Source organism: Chiloscyllium plagiosum, unplaced genomic scaffold (genome assembly GCF_037043375.1).
Source record: "Chiloscyllium plagiosum isolate Xiang-an unplaced genomic scaffold, Cpla_swu_hap1 HiC_scaffold_27, whole genome shotgun sequence".
NCBI lineage: Eukaryota > Metazoa > Chordata > Chondrichthyes > Orectolobiformes > Hemiscylliidae > Chiloscyllium > Chiloscyllium plagiosum.
In genome coordinates, this window is record NW_028270165.1 from 8,673,538 (window position 1) to 8,693,785 (window position 20,248).

At 44.0% G+C, this 20,248-nt stretch overlaps 1 protein-coding gene across 1 annotated transcript; it reads right to left on the minus strand.

Annotated features, from left to right (window-relative positions):
* Positions 1-7,208: 7,208 nt before the first annotated feature.
* Positions 7,209-20,034, minus strand: LOC148143020 (uncharacterized). The gene is made up of 2 exons (XM_087973938.1): positions 19,685-20,034; positions 7,209-13,559 (listed from the first exon to the last, which is right to left on the minus strand). The coding sequence occupies exon 2, from the start codon at positions 13,184-13,186 to the stop codon at positions 12,134-12,136; it is 1,053 nt and encodes a 350-aa protein (XP_087830064.1). The 5' UTR covers positions 13,187-13,559; positions 19,685-20,034; the 3' UTR covers positions 7,209-12,133.
* Positions 20,035-20,248: the final 214 nt, after the last annotated feature.

Consider the following 20,248-nt stretch of genomic DNA (forward strand, 5'->3'; position numbering starts at 1 on the left):
AAAAGATTAATGCGACCTTTAGAGAATTCTATTCTGAGTTATATAAATCACAGGATTGTGAAGATAGGACGAAGAGGATGCAGTCATTTTTTAAAAATTTGACTTTTCCAGACCTAACTCTGGAACAAGTATCAGTCCTAAATGCTCCTCTTACACCCCAAGAAATAGTTGATGCAATTAGGCACCTTCAAAATGGTAAGGCGCCGGGCCCAGATGGCTTTCAAGCTGAATTCTGTAAAGAATTTACAGAAATACTGGTTGGTCCACTTATGGACATGGAAAACTATGCATATAGTCAGGGCTGTTTCCCGCCTTCGCTGAAAGAGGCAAATATCTCTCTTATCCTTAAAAAAGGAAAAGACCCAGAAGATTGTACATCATACAGACCAATATCCTTACTAAATCTAGATTTTAAAATCCTCTCTAAAACGTTAGCACTGAGACTAGAAAGGATACTGCCACATATTATAAAGGAGGATCAGACGGGGTTTATTAAGGGCCGTAGATCATCCAATAATGTTAGAAGGGCTCTGAATATGATTCAAGCTTGTCATCAGGGAAAGATACCAGGAGTAATGGTTTCATTAGACGCGGAAAAGGCATTTGATAGGGTCGAATGGTCATATTTGTTTTACACATTGGAGAGGTTTGGTGTTGGACAGGTGTTTACCAAATGGATCTCAACATTGTATAGTGATCCCAAAGCAGTTGTGGTTACCAATGGATTAGGCTCGGATAGCTTCAGTGTGGGTAGGGGCTGCCGTCACGGATGTCCCCTCTCGCCATTGTTATTCACGCTAATAATTGAACCACTAGCAGAAGCTATACGAGCTGATCCTAATATAGTGGCCCCAAGGATTGGTACAGGTAAACATAAAATTACCCTTTATGCAGATGATGTTCTTCTATTCCTCAGTAACCCTTTGATGTCCATACCTCGCTTAATCCAAGTTATTAATACATTTAGTGCATTCTCAGGCTATAAAATTAATTTTTCAAAATCGGAGGCTATGCCAATGGGTGGCCTTGCTGTGATACCCCGCTTAGCGGATGGTTCCCTTTTTCCCTTTCGCTGGTCCCTGGAGGGTTTCTTATATTTAGGCATTTTTATTACTCCAGTATTTGGTCAGTTGTATAAGGGTAATTTTGTGTATTTATTGGAAAGGATAAGGCAGGACCTCCAGCGATGGGGAGACCTGCCAATTTCCTGGTTGGGTAGATAGCATTAATCAAAATGAATATCCTGCCCCGTCTCCAATATCCTATGAGAATGCTTCCGGTGATGCTGCCGAGGACGGCTTTATGTAAATTATACGGCTGGCTGAGTTCCTTTATCTGGAATCATAGGCGGCCTCTCATTAAGCTGAAGAAGCTACAGCTTCCACAGGCAAGGGGTGGATTGGACTTCCCAGATTTTAGGAAATATCAATTAAGTTCCCTATTAAGTTACATAGCTGATTGGGTCTTGTTTGATCCACAATCAATCTGGTTGGACATCGAGGCTTCTCAAGTAAAATACCCACTTATTAACCTTTTATTCTCAGACAAGAGGAAAATCATTACAGATCACTGTAAAAACCCTATAATACTAAATACAATCAAGGCTTGGAATATAATGCGGCACAATGAGGGTAATTCACATAAAACATCCCCCTATGCACCGATAGTGGGAGCATGGGGATTCCAACCGGGGTTAACAGATGCCACTTTTAAACTCTGGAGATCCAGGGGTATCTCATGTCTCGGGGATTTATTTAAAGATGGGGTCCTGATGTCTTTCGGACATCTGCGTCAGAAATGGAGACCTCTTTCGATACTTCCAAATTCAAGATTATATACAGAAGAAGACCACGTTATTAGATAGTCTTTATAAATCCGATAGAGAATGTAGTGTCCTACGACCAGTGGGGGTATCTTCCGTCAGTAATATTTATCATTTACTACATGATGAAGTATCGGGAGATATGGATAATCTGCTTAAAACATGGGATCAGGATCTGGGACTAGAAATCTCCACAGAAACGTGGAATGATATCTGGGAAAATGCTAGAAGAATTACTATTTGTAACAGAACCCAGGCTATCCAGCTGAAGATACTTCATAGGGCCCATATAGCACCGGTTCGATTGGCAAAATTTAAGGCAGGAGCATCTCCAATGTGTCCTAAATGCAAAATAGAGGTGGGCACTCTTGTACATTACTTATGGACCTGTCATAAGATCCGTAGATATTGGACTAAAGTAGCAAGTACCCTGACAGAAATGTTAGGAACGGAAATAAAAGTGGACCCCGTATCTCTCCGCTTGGGCTTTTCGAACGTTCCCTCCCTGGACACGTACGGGAAGAGACTATTTTCTATTCTTTCTTTCTGTGCAAGGAAAAATATTTTGATGAACTGGGTGGCGGAGGGCCCCTCTGGACTTTCAAATTGGCACAGACTAATTATGGAATGTATTCCCCTTGACTTCCTTACAAATATGGTGCACCGAAAGACCGAATTATTTTATAAAATATGGCAGCCCTTTTTGAATGACATAAATACAGATATTTCGGCTATCCTAACAAGGGCTTTTATTTAATTGAGATTACAAACCTGGCTAGTCCGCGGCCCCTCGGGGGAGGAATCCCGCACGAATACGGGTTTTATTATATCTGATGCTAACACATCCCGAGCATGTAAGAGACTTAAATATACACCCTGGTTAGTTGTAAGTTAGATTAGTAGATAGTTGAGTTTTGTTTGTTTGTTTTTTTTTCTTTTCGGTTTTTTTTTTATTGTTTTGTTTTTTTTTTGTCAAATTTTAGCTATTGTATATTTGAGCTAATTGTATATCAATGTTTATATATGAGAGTTTTGTTTATTTTTGTAAACTTGTAAAAATGTTAAATTTCTAATAAAAATATCTAAAAAAAAGATTAGATTAGATCACTTATAGTGTGGAAACAAGCCCTTTGGCCCAACAAGTCCACACCAACCTGCCAAAGCGCAGCCCACCCAGACCCATTCCCCTACATTCACCCCTTCACCTAACACTACGGGCAACTTAGCACGGCCAATTCACCGAACCTGCACATTTTTGGACTGTGGGAGGAAACCGGAGCACCCGGTTGTGAAAGTTTGAAAGGGGTCAGAAAAGATTTCCGAGGCTGCTGTCAGAGTTGGAGGGTTCAGGCTACAGGGAGAGGCTCAATAGGCTGGGGATATTTTGCCGAGAGCATTGGAGGCTGAGGAGTGACCTTATAGACACTCATCAGAGGCATGGATAGAGTGAATACCCAAGGTCTTTTCCCCAAGGTAGGAGAGTCCATAACTAGAAGGCACATGTTTGAGGTGAGGGGAAATTTTAAAAGGCATCTGGATTTGTACATGAATAGGAAGGGTTCAGAGGGATATAGGCCACATGCAGGCAAATTGGACTAGATTAATTTAGGATATCTGTTTGGCCAGACAAGTTGAACCAAAGGGTCTGTTTCCGTTCTGTATGACTCTAATCTCCTTCGGTGAAAGCAGAAGTGTGATTGTGAAGGCTGGAGTTTCGGAGCAGCTTTCAAAGATGTTTTGCCCTTAATGGGAGCAGAAGAAATTGCAGTGAAATCTTGCATTTGTGAGACAGCAACTGAGTGAGTGAGTACATCCGAGGTTTTGGTGGAAAGTGGGATTTCATTGCACTGTAGGATGAAGCCCTACCCTATCCAGTCATTTCTGCTGGTGAATGAAACCAGGCCTAATTATTAGGAGGAGTAGATTTAGGACAGAGATGAGGAGGAATTGTGTTTCCTGGAGAGTAGTGTATCTATGGAATTTTCTGCCGAAGGAAGCAGTAGAGGCAGCTTCATTAAGTATATTTAAGACACAGGTGGATGGGGTTTTGCAATAGTAGGGGAATTAAGGTTAGTTGGGACAATGCAGGGAGGAGGAGCTGGGACAATGGATAGATCAGCCATGATCTTAATAAATGGCTGAGCAGGCGAGATGGGACAAATGGGCCTACTCCTGCTTCTATTACTATTTCCCATGGCTAACCCACCTAACCTGCACATCTATGGACACTATGGGCAATTTAGCATGGCCAATCCAAATCAAGGCCAGTGAGCAATGTAGTCGTGTGGAAAATGAACATCAGAGAATGACAGAAAGGGACAAGGAGAGCAAATATTTCAGCAATCAAAATTGGATTCTAAGGATCACAAAAATTGAAACTAAAAACAGTGTCTGAAAGTGTGTTGCATTGTAACAAAAGCGAATGAATTGACTGCACACATTGAAGAGAATAATTATGATCTGAGACTCCTTACAGAGACATGGCTTCAGGATGACAAGGATTGGATCCTGAATATCAAGGGGGTAGTCAAATGGGACACTAGGTAAAGGTAGAGGGTTGGCTCTGCTAATCAAAACGTCGATTCTCCTGCTCCTTGGATGCTGCCTGACCTGCTTCGTTTTTCCAGCAACATATTTGCAGCCCTGCTAATGAAAGCACTGATCACAGGGTCAGCTGGTGTCAGGTCAGATTTCAGGTTCTGATTTCTCTGTTCTGTTCCCACGGAGTAAGATGTCGGTCTGTTCTCAGCTCTGCGGGATTTCTGCAGAAGCTTTGACACCCCCCCCCTTCCCCCTTTATACCTTCTGGAACAATAAAGCATTCAGTCAATTAAGTCCCAACCCACAATCTCCCAGCCTGTCAACCATCCAGACACAGTGTAATCATAGCAGGGAATCAAACAAGAAAAATGAAACCAAATTTGAAAGAAATAGGTGCTCATGCTTAATGTTTGTTCATTAGGAAGTAAACCAGAAATGGGGGTCTTCCAGGATTCTTATAGTGCCCAACCTGAGGACTACTCTCTCCCTTACATCTAACTATTAGTACCCAGCTATGACTTACAACAATATTTGCACCAACAGAAGTGAGGCATCTGTTCTCGAATAGATATAAAGACATTCAGGATGGAAATAGACATTTTCTCTCTCTCATGCACACACAAACATAAGTCCATGGGAGTGAATGTATCTTTTTGCACGGCTGAGCTGAAGTGTCACTTTTTGTTATAAAGCCTTAAGTTATCTCAAGAAGGTGCCTTACAGGAAGTTCAAGATTTACATATTAATGATGCCTGCAACCCATTCGAAAAGATGAAAGACTTAACAATCCAGGTTTGTTCAATATATCATTTCAATGGCAGGTCATTATAATGTTTTTCCATAAATTCTGTGACTTATTCTCCATAACCACCTAATGAAGGGGCAGCGCTCCAAATTCTAGTGCTTCCAAATAAACCTGTTGGACCATAACCTGGTGTTGTGATTTTTAACTTTGTCCTGGTTATGGGGGGGATTTGTTATGCTAAATTACCCATAGTGCCCAGGAATGTGCAGGTTAGGGTGGATTGGCGGTGCTAAATTACCCATAGTGCCCAGGAATGTGCAGGTTAGGTTTATTAGTCAGGGGCTAAATGTAGAGCACTAGGGGTAGGGGAATGGGTGTGGGTGGGTTACCCTTGGGAGGATCGGTGTGGCCTTGTTGGGCCGAGTGGCCTGCTTCCACACTGTGGGGATTCTCTGGAGGGAAGGGAATTTCTGCAAACTGTGCAAGGCAGCGCAGGCGCAGTGTTGGGTCCCACTGCTGGCTGAGCCCTGGATCTCGCCCCTCCCCTTTCTCTCGCCCCTTCTCCCGTACCCTTCCCCACCCCAACCCATTGATGGTGTCACAACGTGGAAGTGGCCCTGTCAGTTTCAGGGTGAAGCTCCTTCCCTCTGGGCAACTCTTCCTCCTGTGTGAGAGAGAGCGGGGAGGGGGGAAATCTATTCACTTGCAGAAACTGAAGTGAATCCAGGGAGGGAGCAGACTCTGTAAACTCAGGTAGGTGTCTTAATTACCCGGGTGAGGAGGGACAGAAGGATGGGGTAGGGCTGTTTTCCCCATCGCGCCAGAGTCTGATAGGTGACATTATGAGTTTTATAAAATCATGAGGGGCATGGATAGGGGAAGTAGACAAGGCTTTTTCTTTGGGATGGGGAAGTCCAGAACTCAAGGGTAATAGGTTTCAGGTGAGGGTGGAGGAGATGTAAAAGAGATCTCAGGGGCAGCTTTTTCACTGAGAGGATGGTGCATGTATGGAATGAGCTGCTGGAGGAAGTGGTGGGGGCTGGTACAATTACAACAGTTAAAAGGCATCTGGATGGGTGCATGAATACAAATGGTTCAGACAGATAGGGGCCAAGTGATAGTAAATGCGACTGGTGTCATAGAGGTGTACAGCATGGAAACGGACTCTTCGCTCCAACTCGTCCATGCCGACAAGATAGCCAATCCAATTTAGTCCCACCTGCCAGCACCCGGCCAATATAGGGGCCAAATATTGGCAAATGTGACTTGATTAATTTAGGATATCTGGTCAACTCAAATGAGGTGGGCCAAAGGGTCTGTTTCGGTGCTGTCTTGTGCTAATTGTCTTCGGTGAAAGCAAAAGTGTGGTTGTGAAGACTGGACTTTCAGAGCATCTTTCAAGTACGTTTTGCCCTTACTGGGAGCAGAAGTGTTTGACTGAAGTGTGTCTGTGTTAATGCCTTGATGTCTCATTTTGCTCCCACCTTCCTGGGGATGTTAACCATTTCACGTCTGGTTGTTCCTCAAGAAGCTGCATTGCAAGTTCACCCTGAATTGATGCACTTTTTTTTTGCTTCCCAAAATCAGACCTGCTCACTCTCAGCAGATCCCAGTGTTGTGAAAGATATTAACTTTCAGGTGGAGTTATCCAAAAGTCAGAGAGATGTCAATCTTGACATTTTTGCTTTTCTGCTCCTATTGTTCCATGAACAAATAAAACAGATTATGATGCTGCCATCACTGCATGTGTCAGAATTAAGTGATCAGAAAAATTCTGAACTCACACTACACACAGTTTGCGCACAATGCCATCATGTCTACTAATTCTGATCATTTCAATTGATATTCAGTCTGTACCAAATTCAGAGCAGCCACGGTTTATGTTTCATTGGCAATTCTACATGTTGACTTTCTATTATCACAATCTCTTTGACGTTGTTATATGTATTTAATCTTTAGATTGGTTGTGTCTTTAATTGTGAAACAGACTGAAAATTCACAACTTCACCAAATGCCAAAACATTTTTATTTAGGATGTTTGGGCACTAGCACTGACAAATAAAATATCAAAGAAATAGGAGAGATACATATCTTGTTTAACCAAATACATTGGCAGTGCAGAGAATTTCAGCAAAGTGCAATAAATATTCACTTTGTACACCTTATTCAACTCATTCAAGAATTTCAAATTGAGTTTGAGGTAATTCAAGAGCAAATGGCAACATTCGTTTGTTAATACACTCACCATTAACTCTGATAAAAATAATCTTTCAAAGTAACAATGTTTAATCCCAAATGGAGCAATTAAGTGCAAAGTAACTATCAACCATTTGATAAAACACTGCAAATTTTATTTCTTATGAAAAACAATTTTATAGTTTTGATAAGATCTTTACAAATATATTAAACAAAATAGCTTTCCTGTGTATCAATATTTACAACAGTTATGCAGCTATTATTTGGCAATTGACCAACTAATTGAAATAACTTCAGAATAAATTAGCTGCTTCATTATAATACATTAAGATATTTTAATAAAGTCATGAAAACGAAATCTTTAACACAAAGTTAAATAAAATACAAAACCATCTTACAGAATTCAATTCAAATCATATCTGTTGAATCACTAAAAGATGATGCTCAATGTACCAATGACAGACAATCACTGGTAATGAAGGAAAAACATTGTGAAGAACATATATATATCTCAATTATATCTTAAATGAATATCTACTCTGTCTTGGACAACAATGACTGAAAGTTTTTTTGGCGAATTGAAACTACAATAGCAAAGCTTTAGAAAATCCATCACTGAGCCCAACCTTGAATCAATGTTTTTTTCAGGAAATCCCTTTCAGATTTCAGGCTTCTCCAGCTACAATTAGCACGAAGGGAAAGGATGAGCAATAGCAATATCTTGGCTCTCACCCAAGTATTCTCCGAAGAAAAAAAAACGCATCTGGATGGGGACATGAATAAGGAAGGAATCAGAGGGATATGGGCCAAATGCTGGCAAATGGGTCACTAGGTTACTTTAGGATATCTGGTTGGCCTGGACTGAAGGGTTTGTTTCTATGTGCTCATTACAGATACTCCTCTTCTGTGATCCCCAATCATCTCCCCATACCAGCTGTACTTTTCATGAAATAATTTGACAATTGTTGACTTCTATCAACCTCTTCAATCCTGAGAAATTTCCTCTCTCTGCAAAATGTGGTTCACGTTGGCAAGTTCAATCCTCCTCCGTTCCTCAGGAACGCACTTTATAATGTGCAATGTTCTCAATAGCTCTTTAACATTCAATGGGGAAACTATTTTCAGTCCAACAGTTAGACAGAATTTCTCTGAAATGTTTATAGCAAATGCACTGCTCCCACGAGAGCTCGTGGGGCCACAGTTAAAATGCTTTTAACAGTCTTTTCCTTTTAAATTTCCCTGCCTTTCCAGGATAGAAATTTTCTCCCAGAAATTATTTGCCCTGAAAAAAATCCAGCAGTAAAATGATTATGGAGCTATCAGTAAAAATGTCTCAGTTGGATTATCCAAGGTTAGAAATGGAAGAACATCTCTCTTCAAGGTTACAGCTCAATTTGCCCTTTCAGCGTTCCTTGAAATTAAGGTGTTCCATCATAATATTTAATTATGATCCATTAAAAGCAGTATCTACTCTCATCTGAGTGCAGAACCAACTCAACTGACTGAACAAGCAAAACAACTTTTCTGTATGCACTTTAGATGTGACATCCTCTCCCTCTCCCCCTCTCTCTCTCTCTCTGTTGACCCAACAGGATTATCAGGGCTATCGAGTAACGATTGCTGATCTACAGTTTGCTTCTGCTGGTTAACATAAGCATTTAATAAGTGCCAGCCTGGTCATCCCCAAAGTCAAAGAACAGACTGTTCACCTGTGCCTGAGCAGAGGATAAATTTCACTTGGAACAGATCACAAAATGACAACAGTTACCAGTCCCACAACTCATGAGTTTCCATGGACAAAGTTAAAAATCACACAACACCAGGTTATAATCCAACAGATTTGTTTGGAAGCACTAGCTTTTGGAGCACTGCTCCTTCATCTGGTGGTTGTGGAGAATGAGATCATGGTCACGGAATTTATAGTCAAAGGAGTCAAGTATTATGGAAATGTGATACATTAAACAATTTTAGATTAAATCTTTCATCTTTTAGAATGGGTTTCTGCTCTTTGGTATGTTAATCCCAGAATTTGGTTTTAATTAACTTCTCAAAAATGCCATTGAAATGCAGAGCTTTTTGAACAGAGGTGTGAATTCTGTTTGTGTCCCAATGTCCATTCAGACTGACATTTTTCTTAGAAAAGCTCTGTACTTAAATTACATTCTTGAGAAGGTAAATTATAGATCATGGTGGATTGGCAGTGCTAAATTACCCACAGTGCCCAGAGATGTGCAGGTTCGGGTGGATTAGCCATGGAAAATATGGAGTAAGGGGGTGTGTATGGATGGGTAGCAATATGGAGGGCCAATGTGGAATAGATGGGCCGAATGGCCTGCTTTCACATTGTCAGGATTCTGTGACCCTCCCCAACAAAGGCACATTTTATCTGCATCTATCCTGTCAAGCCCCTTTCAGAATTCTACTGGTTTCAATAAGATCACTTCTGATTCAGAGAGATATACAGCACAGAAACAGACCCTTTGGTTCAAATCGTCCATGGATTCTCAAACTGAACCTCGTCCCACTTGCCTGTATTTGGCCCATATCCCTCTAAACCTTTCTTTTCATGTACCAATCCAAATGTCATTTAAACGCTGTAACTATCCCTGCATCTCCCACTTCCTCAGCAAGTTCATTCCTCATGTAAACCACCCTCTGTCAAAACGTTGCTCCTCAGGTTCCTTTTACACCTCTCTTTACACCTTAAAAACTGACTCCTACGTTTGAGCTGCCCTACACTAAGAAGACCCTTTTTATTCACCTTAGCTCCACTCCATGATTTTATAAGTCTCAACGAGTGCAGCCCTCAACCTCCTGTGTTCCGGCAGCTGGAACTGACAACCGGAAGCGGCAGAGACAAACCACTATAAATGCCGGAGGAAACATCACAAAAGCACTTCAGAAGAGGCTCCCAAGCACTCAGGATGTCCCCTAGACAGGGGACGAAACCTCTGCAACACAAATTCCCAGCTCGGCGAACAGAACCACAACAACGAGCACCCGAGCTACAAATCTTCTCCCAAACTTTGAAGTATTCTTCCTCTTACAGGGTCACCCAGAGCTGTACTCAGTACCCGGAAAGTGGCCTTACCAACATTCTGTACCTCAACAAGATGTCCCAACTCAATGGTGTGAACAGTGGAGGCAATGCTGCTGAATGCCTTCTTCACCTCCCTGTCTGGCAGTGATGCAACTTTCAAAGAACTATGTACCTGAACTCCCCCCATATCTCTGCTTTACAACATGACCCAGGGCCCTACCATTAACTGTACAAGTCCTGCCCTTCTTTCAGCAAAACGCAACCGCTCGCTGTTATTCATACCTCTCTCATACACACGCTCTCTCTCTCAGTCATATACATGTACACACCCCCCCACCCCCCCGAACACACTCACAGGCTTGTACTCCATCACACTCACACTTTACCAAATGTTCACAGTCTTACGCACACTCGCATGCACAAACTGACATGCACACAATCACACTCTCTCATGCACGCACAACTTTATGGAGTGAATTTGTATTGGCAGAATTATATTTGCAGATATTCAATTTTGCTCAAAAAGCACAGAATCTGCTGGCAGCCAATGCAGCCAGTCAATCCATGTAATATTTTATAAATTCCTATTTTGGAAATAGAACCAGTCTGATTCAAGATTGGGATACTGATAGATTCAAAGCTCACACCTGTAATGCATTGTCTGAGCTAAGATATCACTTTTTAAAAAAAACCTTCAGTCATCTCAAGACTATGACTTAAAAGTAGTTCTGGGATTTACGTATTAACGAACTAAAACCTGCAACCCATTCTAAAAGATGAATGGCTTAACAGCACTCTAGGTTTGTTCAATATATCCTATTAGTTGCATGATACTGTGATTTTTGTAATAAAATATGTGTCCTATGATCCTGCTCTACAGCTACCTGATGAAGGAGCAGCGCTCCAAAAGTTAGTGCTTCCAAAGAAACCAGTTGGACTGTAACCTGGTGTTGTGTGATTTTTAACTTTATCCACCCCAGTCCAATGCTGGCATCTCCACATCATATCTCGTGAACACAGCCCACACCTTGGTGCTGCCAGTAAGCTTTACAATGCCGATGAAATGACGCACTCTACACTCCTGAAAAATTTACAATTTCTAACGATACTCATTCACTGCTCCATCTGATACACGACATTGGAAACTTAGTGCAGGAGGATGAAAGCTTTCAGAGTCTGAGCCCAGCAGTAAGTTCAGGTTACCTTTATTGTGATCCAACTTTGTGACAGCTCCAGATCACCTCAGCAAAAAGGTGTTGAAAAAGTAGCTGCTTTTTAACAGCTCAAGGTCAAAGCACACCCCCCCCCCCTCCCCAACCACTTTCTTTACTATTGGTCACCACTGACTTGTCCCTTTGTAATTGGATCCTTGGTACAGCCTTAACCCGGAGGAAGTATTGCCTCACTCAGCGATTTCAACCCATACCCTGTCTCCAAGTAAGTTTCTCCCCGCCCAACTGCCGGGAGGGAAAGAAGTGGGGGGAAGCAGGTGGAGTCAACCACACTGCTGTCGGTCTGCAGTCACGTGTAGGCCAGACCAGGGAAAGGATGCAGCTGGGACGACGGAGTGAATTCTTTGCCACAACAGCAGTTTCCTTCCCTAAAAAGGACGTGACTGAATCAGAATGGGGCTTCCCCCCATCCCGCCCGATGGTTTCATTGTTAGATTCTGACCTCCAGACTTTTGACCGAATTCCAAATCCGCTGTCTGCTGCGGTGGGATTCAAACCTGGGAGTTCCAGAACTGGGTTGGTAGCCCAGTCGACAATGGCACTCGACAGTCGCTCCTTCAATCCCCCTGCGATGGCACGTGAACTCCTTGGTGCCTCCGCAGGGTGGCTGCCCGGGTAAAGCCCTTCCCACATTCAGGACAGCTGAAGGGCCTCTCCCCCGTGTGGACCCGCCGATGCTTCAGCAGGTCAGAGGAATCGCTGAAGGCCTTCCCACATTCGGGGCAGGGGAATGGTCTCTTCCCCGTGTGAACCCGCTGGTGCTTCAGCAGGGTGGAGGAATCGCTGAAGGCATTCCCGCACTTGGGACAGATGAAGGGCTTCTCCCCCGTGTGGACCCGCTGGTGCGTGCGCAAGTTGCCCATCTGAGTGAATCCCTTCCCACACTCAGGGCAACAGAAAGGCTTCTCACCTGTGTGGATCCGCTGGTGGATCAGCAGGACCGACGCCTGGGTAAAGCTTTTCCCACACTCGGGGCAGCTGAAGGGCCTCTCCCCTGTGTGGACCCGCTGGTGCTTCAGCAGGGAGGAGGAATTGCTGAAGATCTTGCCGCACTCTGTGCAGGGGAAAGGCCTCTCCTGCGTGTGGACCCACTTGTGGGTCTGCAGGGCAGAGGAATCGTTGAAGGCCTTCCCACACTCAGGGAAGCTGAAAGGCTTCTCCCCAGTGTGGACCCGCTGGTGCGTCCGCAACTTGCCCTCCTGAGTGAATCCCTTCCTGCACTCGGAACAAGGGAATGGCCTCTCCCCAGTGTGGACCCACCAGTGGGTCAGTAGGGTGGAGGAGGTGCTGAAGGCCTTCCCACACACAGTGCAGGAGAACGGCCTCTCCCCCGTGTGGACCCGCCTGTGGGTCTTCAGGTCAGAAGAATAGCTGAAGTCCTTCCCGCAATCGGGGCAGCTGAAGGGCCTCTCCCCGGTGTGGACCCATCGGTGCCTCAGTCGGGCGGAGGAATTGCTGAAGGCCTTCCCACACCTGGGGCAGATGAATGGCCTCTCTCCGGTGTGACTGCGCCGATGAATCTCCAGGGCAGATGGAGCACGGAAGCCTTTCCCGCAGTCGCCACACTTCCACGATTCCTCCACGGGGTGGGATTCCTCAGGTTTCTCCATGGCCGAAGCTTCAGCTGTACACAAATACGTGTAGAGCCCCTCCTCACCGTGAATTCCTCTTTCCAGGCTGTACAACTGTTTCTGGCTCCACACTGAGTGCGCTGCCAACAGTTGGGTCACTCACCCAGACCCACCGATGCTGAAAATGTACTCAAACAGGAACCAAAAAGCTTTGCTCCTTCTCACAGAATCACAGTCAAACATTGTTGCAGTCAGACATTGACAACAAAGTGAGGACTGTAGTTACTGGACAGTCAGTGCTGGAAAAGCACAGCTGGTCAGACAGCATCTGCGGAGCAGGAGCGTCGACGTTTCAGGCATAAGCCCTTCATCTGTTAATTTTGAAACTTCCGTCCTCAGATCGCCAAATACTCTGTAAAAAGAGGTTACAAAAGTCATCAGTGTCAGTCCAGGGTAGAAATTCAGAACAAGCATTTCTACTTTCTTTTCTTTAGTTATTCCACAAAATTGAAAGCACCATCTCACTCTCTCTCTCTCGGTTCTCACATTAACGTCTCTGGGAAGTGGGGGGAAAGGAGACATCAAAGCATTAACACTGACACCAGAGAGAAACTGTACATATATTAGTAGAAAGCCAGAGTCATAGAGATACACAGCACAGAAACAGACCCTTCGGTCAATCTCTTCCGTGCCAACCTGATACCCAAAATCAATCTAGTCCCATTTGTCAGTACTTGGCCCATATCCCTCTGAACCCTTCCTATTCAAACACCCATCCAGATGCCAGCATCCACCATTTCCTCTGGCAGCTCATTCCTTACACACATGACATTCTGCATGAAAACGTTGCCCCTTAGATCCCTTTTAAATCTTCCCCCCACCTTAAACCTATTATCTTCTGGTTCTGGACTCCCCCATCCCAAGGTAAAGACCTTGTATATTTACACTATCCATGCCCCTCATGCGTTTATAAAAAGTCTATAAGGTCACCCCTAAGTCTCTGGCGCGGGAGGGAAAACAGCCCCATCCCATCCCTCCTCACCCGGGTAATTAAAACACATTCCTGAGTTTGCAGAGTCTGCCCCCTCCCTGGAATCACTCCAGTTGCTCGAACTGAACAGATTTTACCCCCACTCCCCCCCAGGATGAAGAGTTGCCCAGAGGGAGGGAGTTTCACTCTGAAACGGTCTGGGTCACTTCCGCGTTATGACGTCATAGATAAAGCGAGGAGGCGGGGAAAGGCCGACAACAGCTCCGCGCACTGCGCCTGCGCTGCTCTGCAGTTTGCAATTGGGTAATCCCTTCCTTTCAGAGAATTCCCAGAGTGTGGAAGTAGGCCACTCGGCCCAAGGAGTCCATACCGACCCTCCGAAGGGTAACACACCTACACCCATTCCCCTAGTGCTCTGACTAATGCACATCCCTGAGCACTATGAGTAATTTAGCTTGGCCAATCCAACCTAACTTGGACAAAGTTAAAAATCAAACACCCAACAGGTTGATTTGGAAGGACTGGTGTTAACAGCGCTGCTCCTTCATCAGGTGATTGTGGAGAATAAGATCATAAGGCACAGAATTCATGGAAAAACATTACAGTGTCCTGCCACTGAAATGATATATTGAACAGACCTGGATTAAGTCTTTCATCGTTTAGAATGGGTTGCAGGTATCAATAATATGTAAATCCTAGAACTTCCTGTCAGTTACGTGTGTGCATGCATGCATGAGGGAGAGAAAAAGTCTCTTTCCGTGCTGTATATCTCTATGTCTGTACGATAACAAATGCTTTATTTACGTTGGTGTAAATATTGTTGTAAATCATAGCTGGGTACTAATAGTTAGATGTAAGGGAGAGAGTATTCCTCCAGTAGGGCAGTATAAGAATCCTGGGAAATCTCTATTTATGGTTTACTTCCTAATGAACAAACATTTGGGGGTAGCATGGTGGCTCAGTGGTTAGTACTGCTACCTCACAGCAATAGGGACCTGGGTTTGATTCTGTGTGGAGTTTGCACATTCTACCCGGGTCTGAGTGGGTTTCCACCGAGTGCTCCTGTTTCCTCCCACAGTCCAAAGTTGCGCAGGTCAGGTGAATTCGTCATGCTAAATCGCCCATAATGTTAGGTGCATTAGATAGGGGTAAATATAGGGGAATGGGTCTGGGTGGGTTACTCTTCGGAGGGTCAGTGTGGACTTTTTGGGTGGAAGGGCTTGTTTCCATACTATAGGAATCTAATCTAATTAAGCACGAGCACCTATATGTTTAACTTTGTTTCATTTTTCTTGTTTGATTCCATGCTATGACTACACTCTTGTGTCTGATTGGTTTGAGAGACTGGGAGATTGTGGGTTGGGTCTCAATTCACTGAATGTTTTATTGTTCCAGAAGGTGTAAAGGGGTGGGGTCAAAGCTTCAGCAGAAATCCAGCAGAGCTGAGAGCAGACCCACATTTTACTCTGTTGGAACAGGAAAATCAACAGAGGCCAGAGAAACCAGGACCTGAAATCCGAGCTGACACCAGATTACCCTGTGATCAGTGCTTTCATTAGCACCTCTCACATTCTCTTACTTTCCATTTGACTACCCCCCTCAATTTTCAGGATCCAATCCTTGTCATTCGGAAGCCATGTCTCCATTAGGAGTCTCAGATCATAATTATTCTCTTCAATGTGTGCAGTCAATTCATTCACTTTTGTTACAATGCAGCACACATTCAGACAAACCATTTTTAGTTTCCATTTTTGTGATCTTTAGAATCCAGTTTTGATTGCTGGTACATTTACTCTCCTTGTCCCTTTCTATCATTCTCTGATGTTAATTCTCCAGATCACAACATTGCTCACTGGCCTTGATTTGGATTGGCCGTGCTAAATTGCCCAGAGTGTCCAGGGATGTGCAGGTTAGGTGGGTTAGCCATGAGAAATGCAGGGTTATAGTTCCATAGTAATAGAAGCAGGAGTAGGCCATTGGCTCATCGAGCCTCCTCAGCCATTCATTAAGCTCATGACTGACCTATCCATCGTCTCAGCTACTCCTCCCTCCATTGTCCCAACTCCCCTTAATTCCCCTACCATTGCAAAAACCCATCCAACTGTGTCTTGAATATACTTAATGAAGCTGCCTCTCCTGATTCCTTGGCAGAAAATTCCATAGATTCACTACTCTCCAGGAAAAGCAGTTCCTCCTCATCTCTGTCCTAAATCTATTCCCCCTATTGAGTCCGAGTCTCATCTACCAGCAGAAATGACTGGATAGGGTAGGGCTTCATCCCCACAGTTCAATGAATTCTCACTTTCCAAGATGTATTCACTCATTCAGTTGCTGTCTCACAAATAAAAGATTTAATTGCAACTTCTTCTGTTCCCAGACAAGGCAAAACATCTTTGAAAGCTGCTCTGAAAGTCCAGTCTTCACAACCACACATCTGCTTTCACCGAAGATGATTAGAGTCATAAGCACAGAAACAGACTCTTCAACCCAACTCGTTTGTGCCAACAAGAAATCCTAAATTAATCTAAATCATTTGCCAGCATTTGGCCCATATCCCCCTAAACTCTTCCACTTTATATCCCCATCCAGATGCCTTTGAAATTTTGTAGTAATTGTATCAGACTCCATCATCCTCTTTGAAAACATTGCTCCTCTGGTCCCTTTTAAATCATTCCCTCTCACCGCAAACAAATGCCGTCTAGTTTTAGACTCCCCTAGTCTGGGTACTCACCCTATCCTGCCCCTTATAAACATCTATAAGGTCACCCCTCAACCTCCAATGCTCCACAGAAAATGTTCCTGGCCTATTTAACCTCTTCCTGTGTCTTAAACACTCCAACTCTGGTAACAGCCTTGAAAAACCTTTCTGAACCCTTTCAAAGTTTCACATCTTTCCTGTAACAGGGAGACCAGAACTGAACACAGTATTCTAAAAGTGGCCTAAACCAATGTCCTGTACAGCCACTCCATGACCTCCTAAGACTCACTTTCAAGGAACTATGAACCTGCACTCCAAGGTCTCTTTTTGTTTTGCAACACTCCCCTCCACTGTGCCAGTCCTACCTGGATTGCTTGACCAAAACGCAATACCTCACATTTCTCTAAATTAAACTCCATCTGCCAGTCCTCAGCCCATTGGCCCATCCGATCAATTCTAATTCACAGCAAACTCTTTTTCCTCTCTTATTCCCTGGAAGCTGAAAATCTCCATCCAACGCAATCTCCCTCCATTCTCACTTTGTTGAACCTAATTCCTGCTGCACCTCATCTTGAAGGGTTTGGTTCATGCTGATTAACAGGTGTCACAAAGGTAGTTCCGTTGTTGACTAAAAGCTTTTCCCTGGCTCAAGGAGACTCTGTCCATGACTTTTTTCAGAGAGGTAATAAACAGGCCGGGTTCCATTCAGTCTGGTTTGAACAGAGATGAAAAGAATTTTGAGAGGCCTTTTGTTTATATGTAAACAGATGTGACTTCAGGCCAAATTGGTCATGTTTTAGAAGTGACTTGTATAAAGAAAGGGGAGTGAGCTGAGCAGTTTTAGTTCAGTCTTGAACTGGCTGCAAGTTCAACAGGGAGCTGTGTGGAAACTCTCTCTCTCTCTCTCAATTTCAACCTATAAGCATGTGTTCCATTTATACTGGTTTTCAAAGGGAGTTGGCTTATTGGGACTGTATATTCAGAACAGCATAACTGAGTCTCGTTGGATAGGCTGAGTGTTGTAGGGGTTCTTTATTCTGATCTTTGTGTTTCATTGTGTAGTTTTGAGAATAAATTTTTGTCTGTTTTAAAATCTAGTAGTCAACTGAGCTAACTTACTCCAGATAATTTTCACTGTACACTTACCAAATCAAATTACAAAGTTATGGTCTGGGGCTGCCTGCTTAAGAATGTTTTGAGTGGTCTGGCTTAGTCCATAACAGGCCCACACTCTCACTCGGGGAGATACAATTGAAACATACAGAACATTGAAAGGCCTAAACAAAGTGGGCGTTGGGAAGATGTTTCCATTGGTGGGCGAGACCAGGACCTGAAAGAGACTAGAAAAGGGAAGACCTTTTAGAAGGGAGATAAGGAGAAACTTTGCAGCCTGAGAGTGGTGAATCCATGGAATTCACTGCCACATGAGGCTGTGGAGGCCAAGTCACTGGGGATATTTAAGACTGAGATAGATAAGTTCTTGAGTATCAAGGGTTATGGGGAGGAAGTGGGAGAATGGGGTTGAGAAACATATCAGCCACAATTGTGTGGTATGAGCAGACCTGATGGGCTGAATAGCCTACTTTCTGCTCCTGTGTCTTATGGTCTCTTGCTGTCTTGGACGCAGAGTGAGAGAGAATTGGGAGCAGGAGTAGGCCATTTGGTCTTTTGAGCATGCAGCAGCACTGAACAGATCATAACTGGATATGAATATGCCTACATCTAGGTGGATAGGCTGGGACATTTTTCCACTGAGGGACAGGAAGTTGAGAGGTTACCTATGAAATTTATAAAACCAAGAGGGGTGTCAATGAGGTGAGTGGCTGGTGCTGTTGCCTTCTGGTGGGGGTTTCAAGATTAGGGAGCAAACTTTTAAGGAGAGAGGAGAAAGATTTAAAAAAAGATATGAGGAACACCTTTCTTTTGAAAGAGAGTGGTTTGTGTGTGGAATCAATGTCCTGAGGAAGTGGTGGATATAGGTACAGTAATAACATTTAAAAGACATTTGGATAAGTACATGAGTAGGAAAGGTTCAAAGGGATATGAGCCAAACTACGTGGTACTAGTTTAGTTTATGAATACAGCCAGCATGGACTAGCTGGACTGAAGTGTCTATTTCTGTGCTGTATGACTCTGTAACTGTTCTGTACTGGTCTTAAAACCATTATTTTTGCCTTCCCCCATCACCATCCACTTCTTTGTTGTTCAGATATCAGATGAACGCAGGCTTGAATATATTCAATGACTGCCTGATCACAGAAAGCCATCCCAACTTCTGAATTCTTGCTAATGTACCACTCGCCTTGCTGATTGCTTGCTACACTTGTCTGACAACTGGCAGTGACTGGTGTGGAAAGTTGCCGAGACCCCATTGTACATCCACACATCATTCCTGGTGAAGGGCTCGTGTCCACATCACCAACACTCCTGCTCCTCGGATGCTGCCTGACCTGCTGTGCTTTTCCAGCACCACACTTTTCAACTCTAATCTCCAGCATGTGTAGCCCCCACTTTTTCCACATCCCAATATATAACCATTTAAACAAATGACCTTTTTTTCTGCATTTTCTTCCACAGCAAAGGCAAAATCATCACATTGTGGTAACGCGTTTGCCAATGGAGACACAGACCTGGACCAACGTGTGCAGAGTCTGTTCCCCCAACCCCCGATTCACCCCATTTCCTTTCAGTTGCTGCAAGTCAACAATTGAAGCTCAGAATTTAGAAAAGAAACGGAAAATAGGGTGAGAAAAGAGAGTTGGAAATGTGTTGCTGGAAAAGCGCAGCAGGTCAGGCAGCATCTAGGGAACAGGAGAATCGACGTGAGAAAAGAGAGTGCCGTACTCACAGATGTTGGACAGAGGAAGGAGGTTGCAGTATGGGGTGAAGTTCAATCTTTATTCAGAGAGAGAGAGAGGAGCAACAACAGCAACTTCCGAAGCTCATGTTCCAACTTCCGCATTCAGACAATAGCGGCGCTCTGATTGGCAGGAGGACCAGTCTCTTTCCGGTCCTCCAGTGCCTCCTATTGGTCCATCAAAAGAAGGGCGCGAGCCGCGTGCGCGGACACCGAGCAGCTGGCGCAGTTTTCTTGCTGACTCCGAGGAGCATGCGCAGTGCTTGCTGCCACAGAGACGCTGGAGACCCTGGGAGGTGGTATGACTGACAGATTTGAAGTGTCCAATTGCCAATAGGAGAAAAAAAGGCTGGAGCCACTTTCTTTTCCCATCTGTGGCTCGACTTCTTAGCCCTTTTGCATTTGTTTGGCTGCTCAACTTTTGTATATCTCTTCCCCGGGGTTGGGGGTCCTAAAAGAGAGGGCATAGGTTTAGGGTAAATGGGGGAAAATTTGAGGGACTTCGGATTAGAAAGAAAAACCGTGTGAAAGTTAATTGTCCTTAAGAAATACCCT

Bases quoted from the DNA above. Each gene is read 5' to 3' on its own strand.
- LOC148143020 (XM_087973938.1), bottom strand. From the start codon at position 13,186: ATGGAGAAACCTGAGGAATCCCACCCCGTGGAGGAATCGTGGAAGTGT.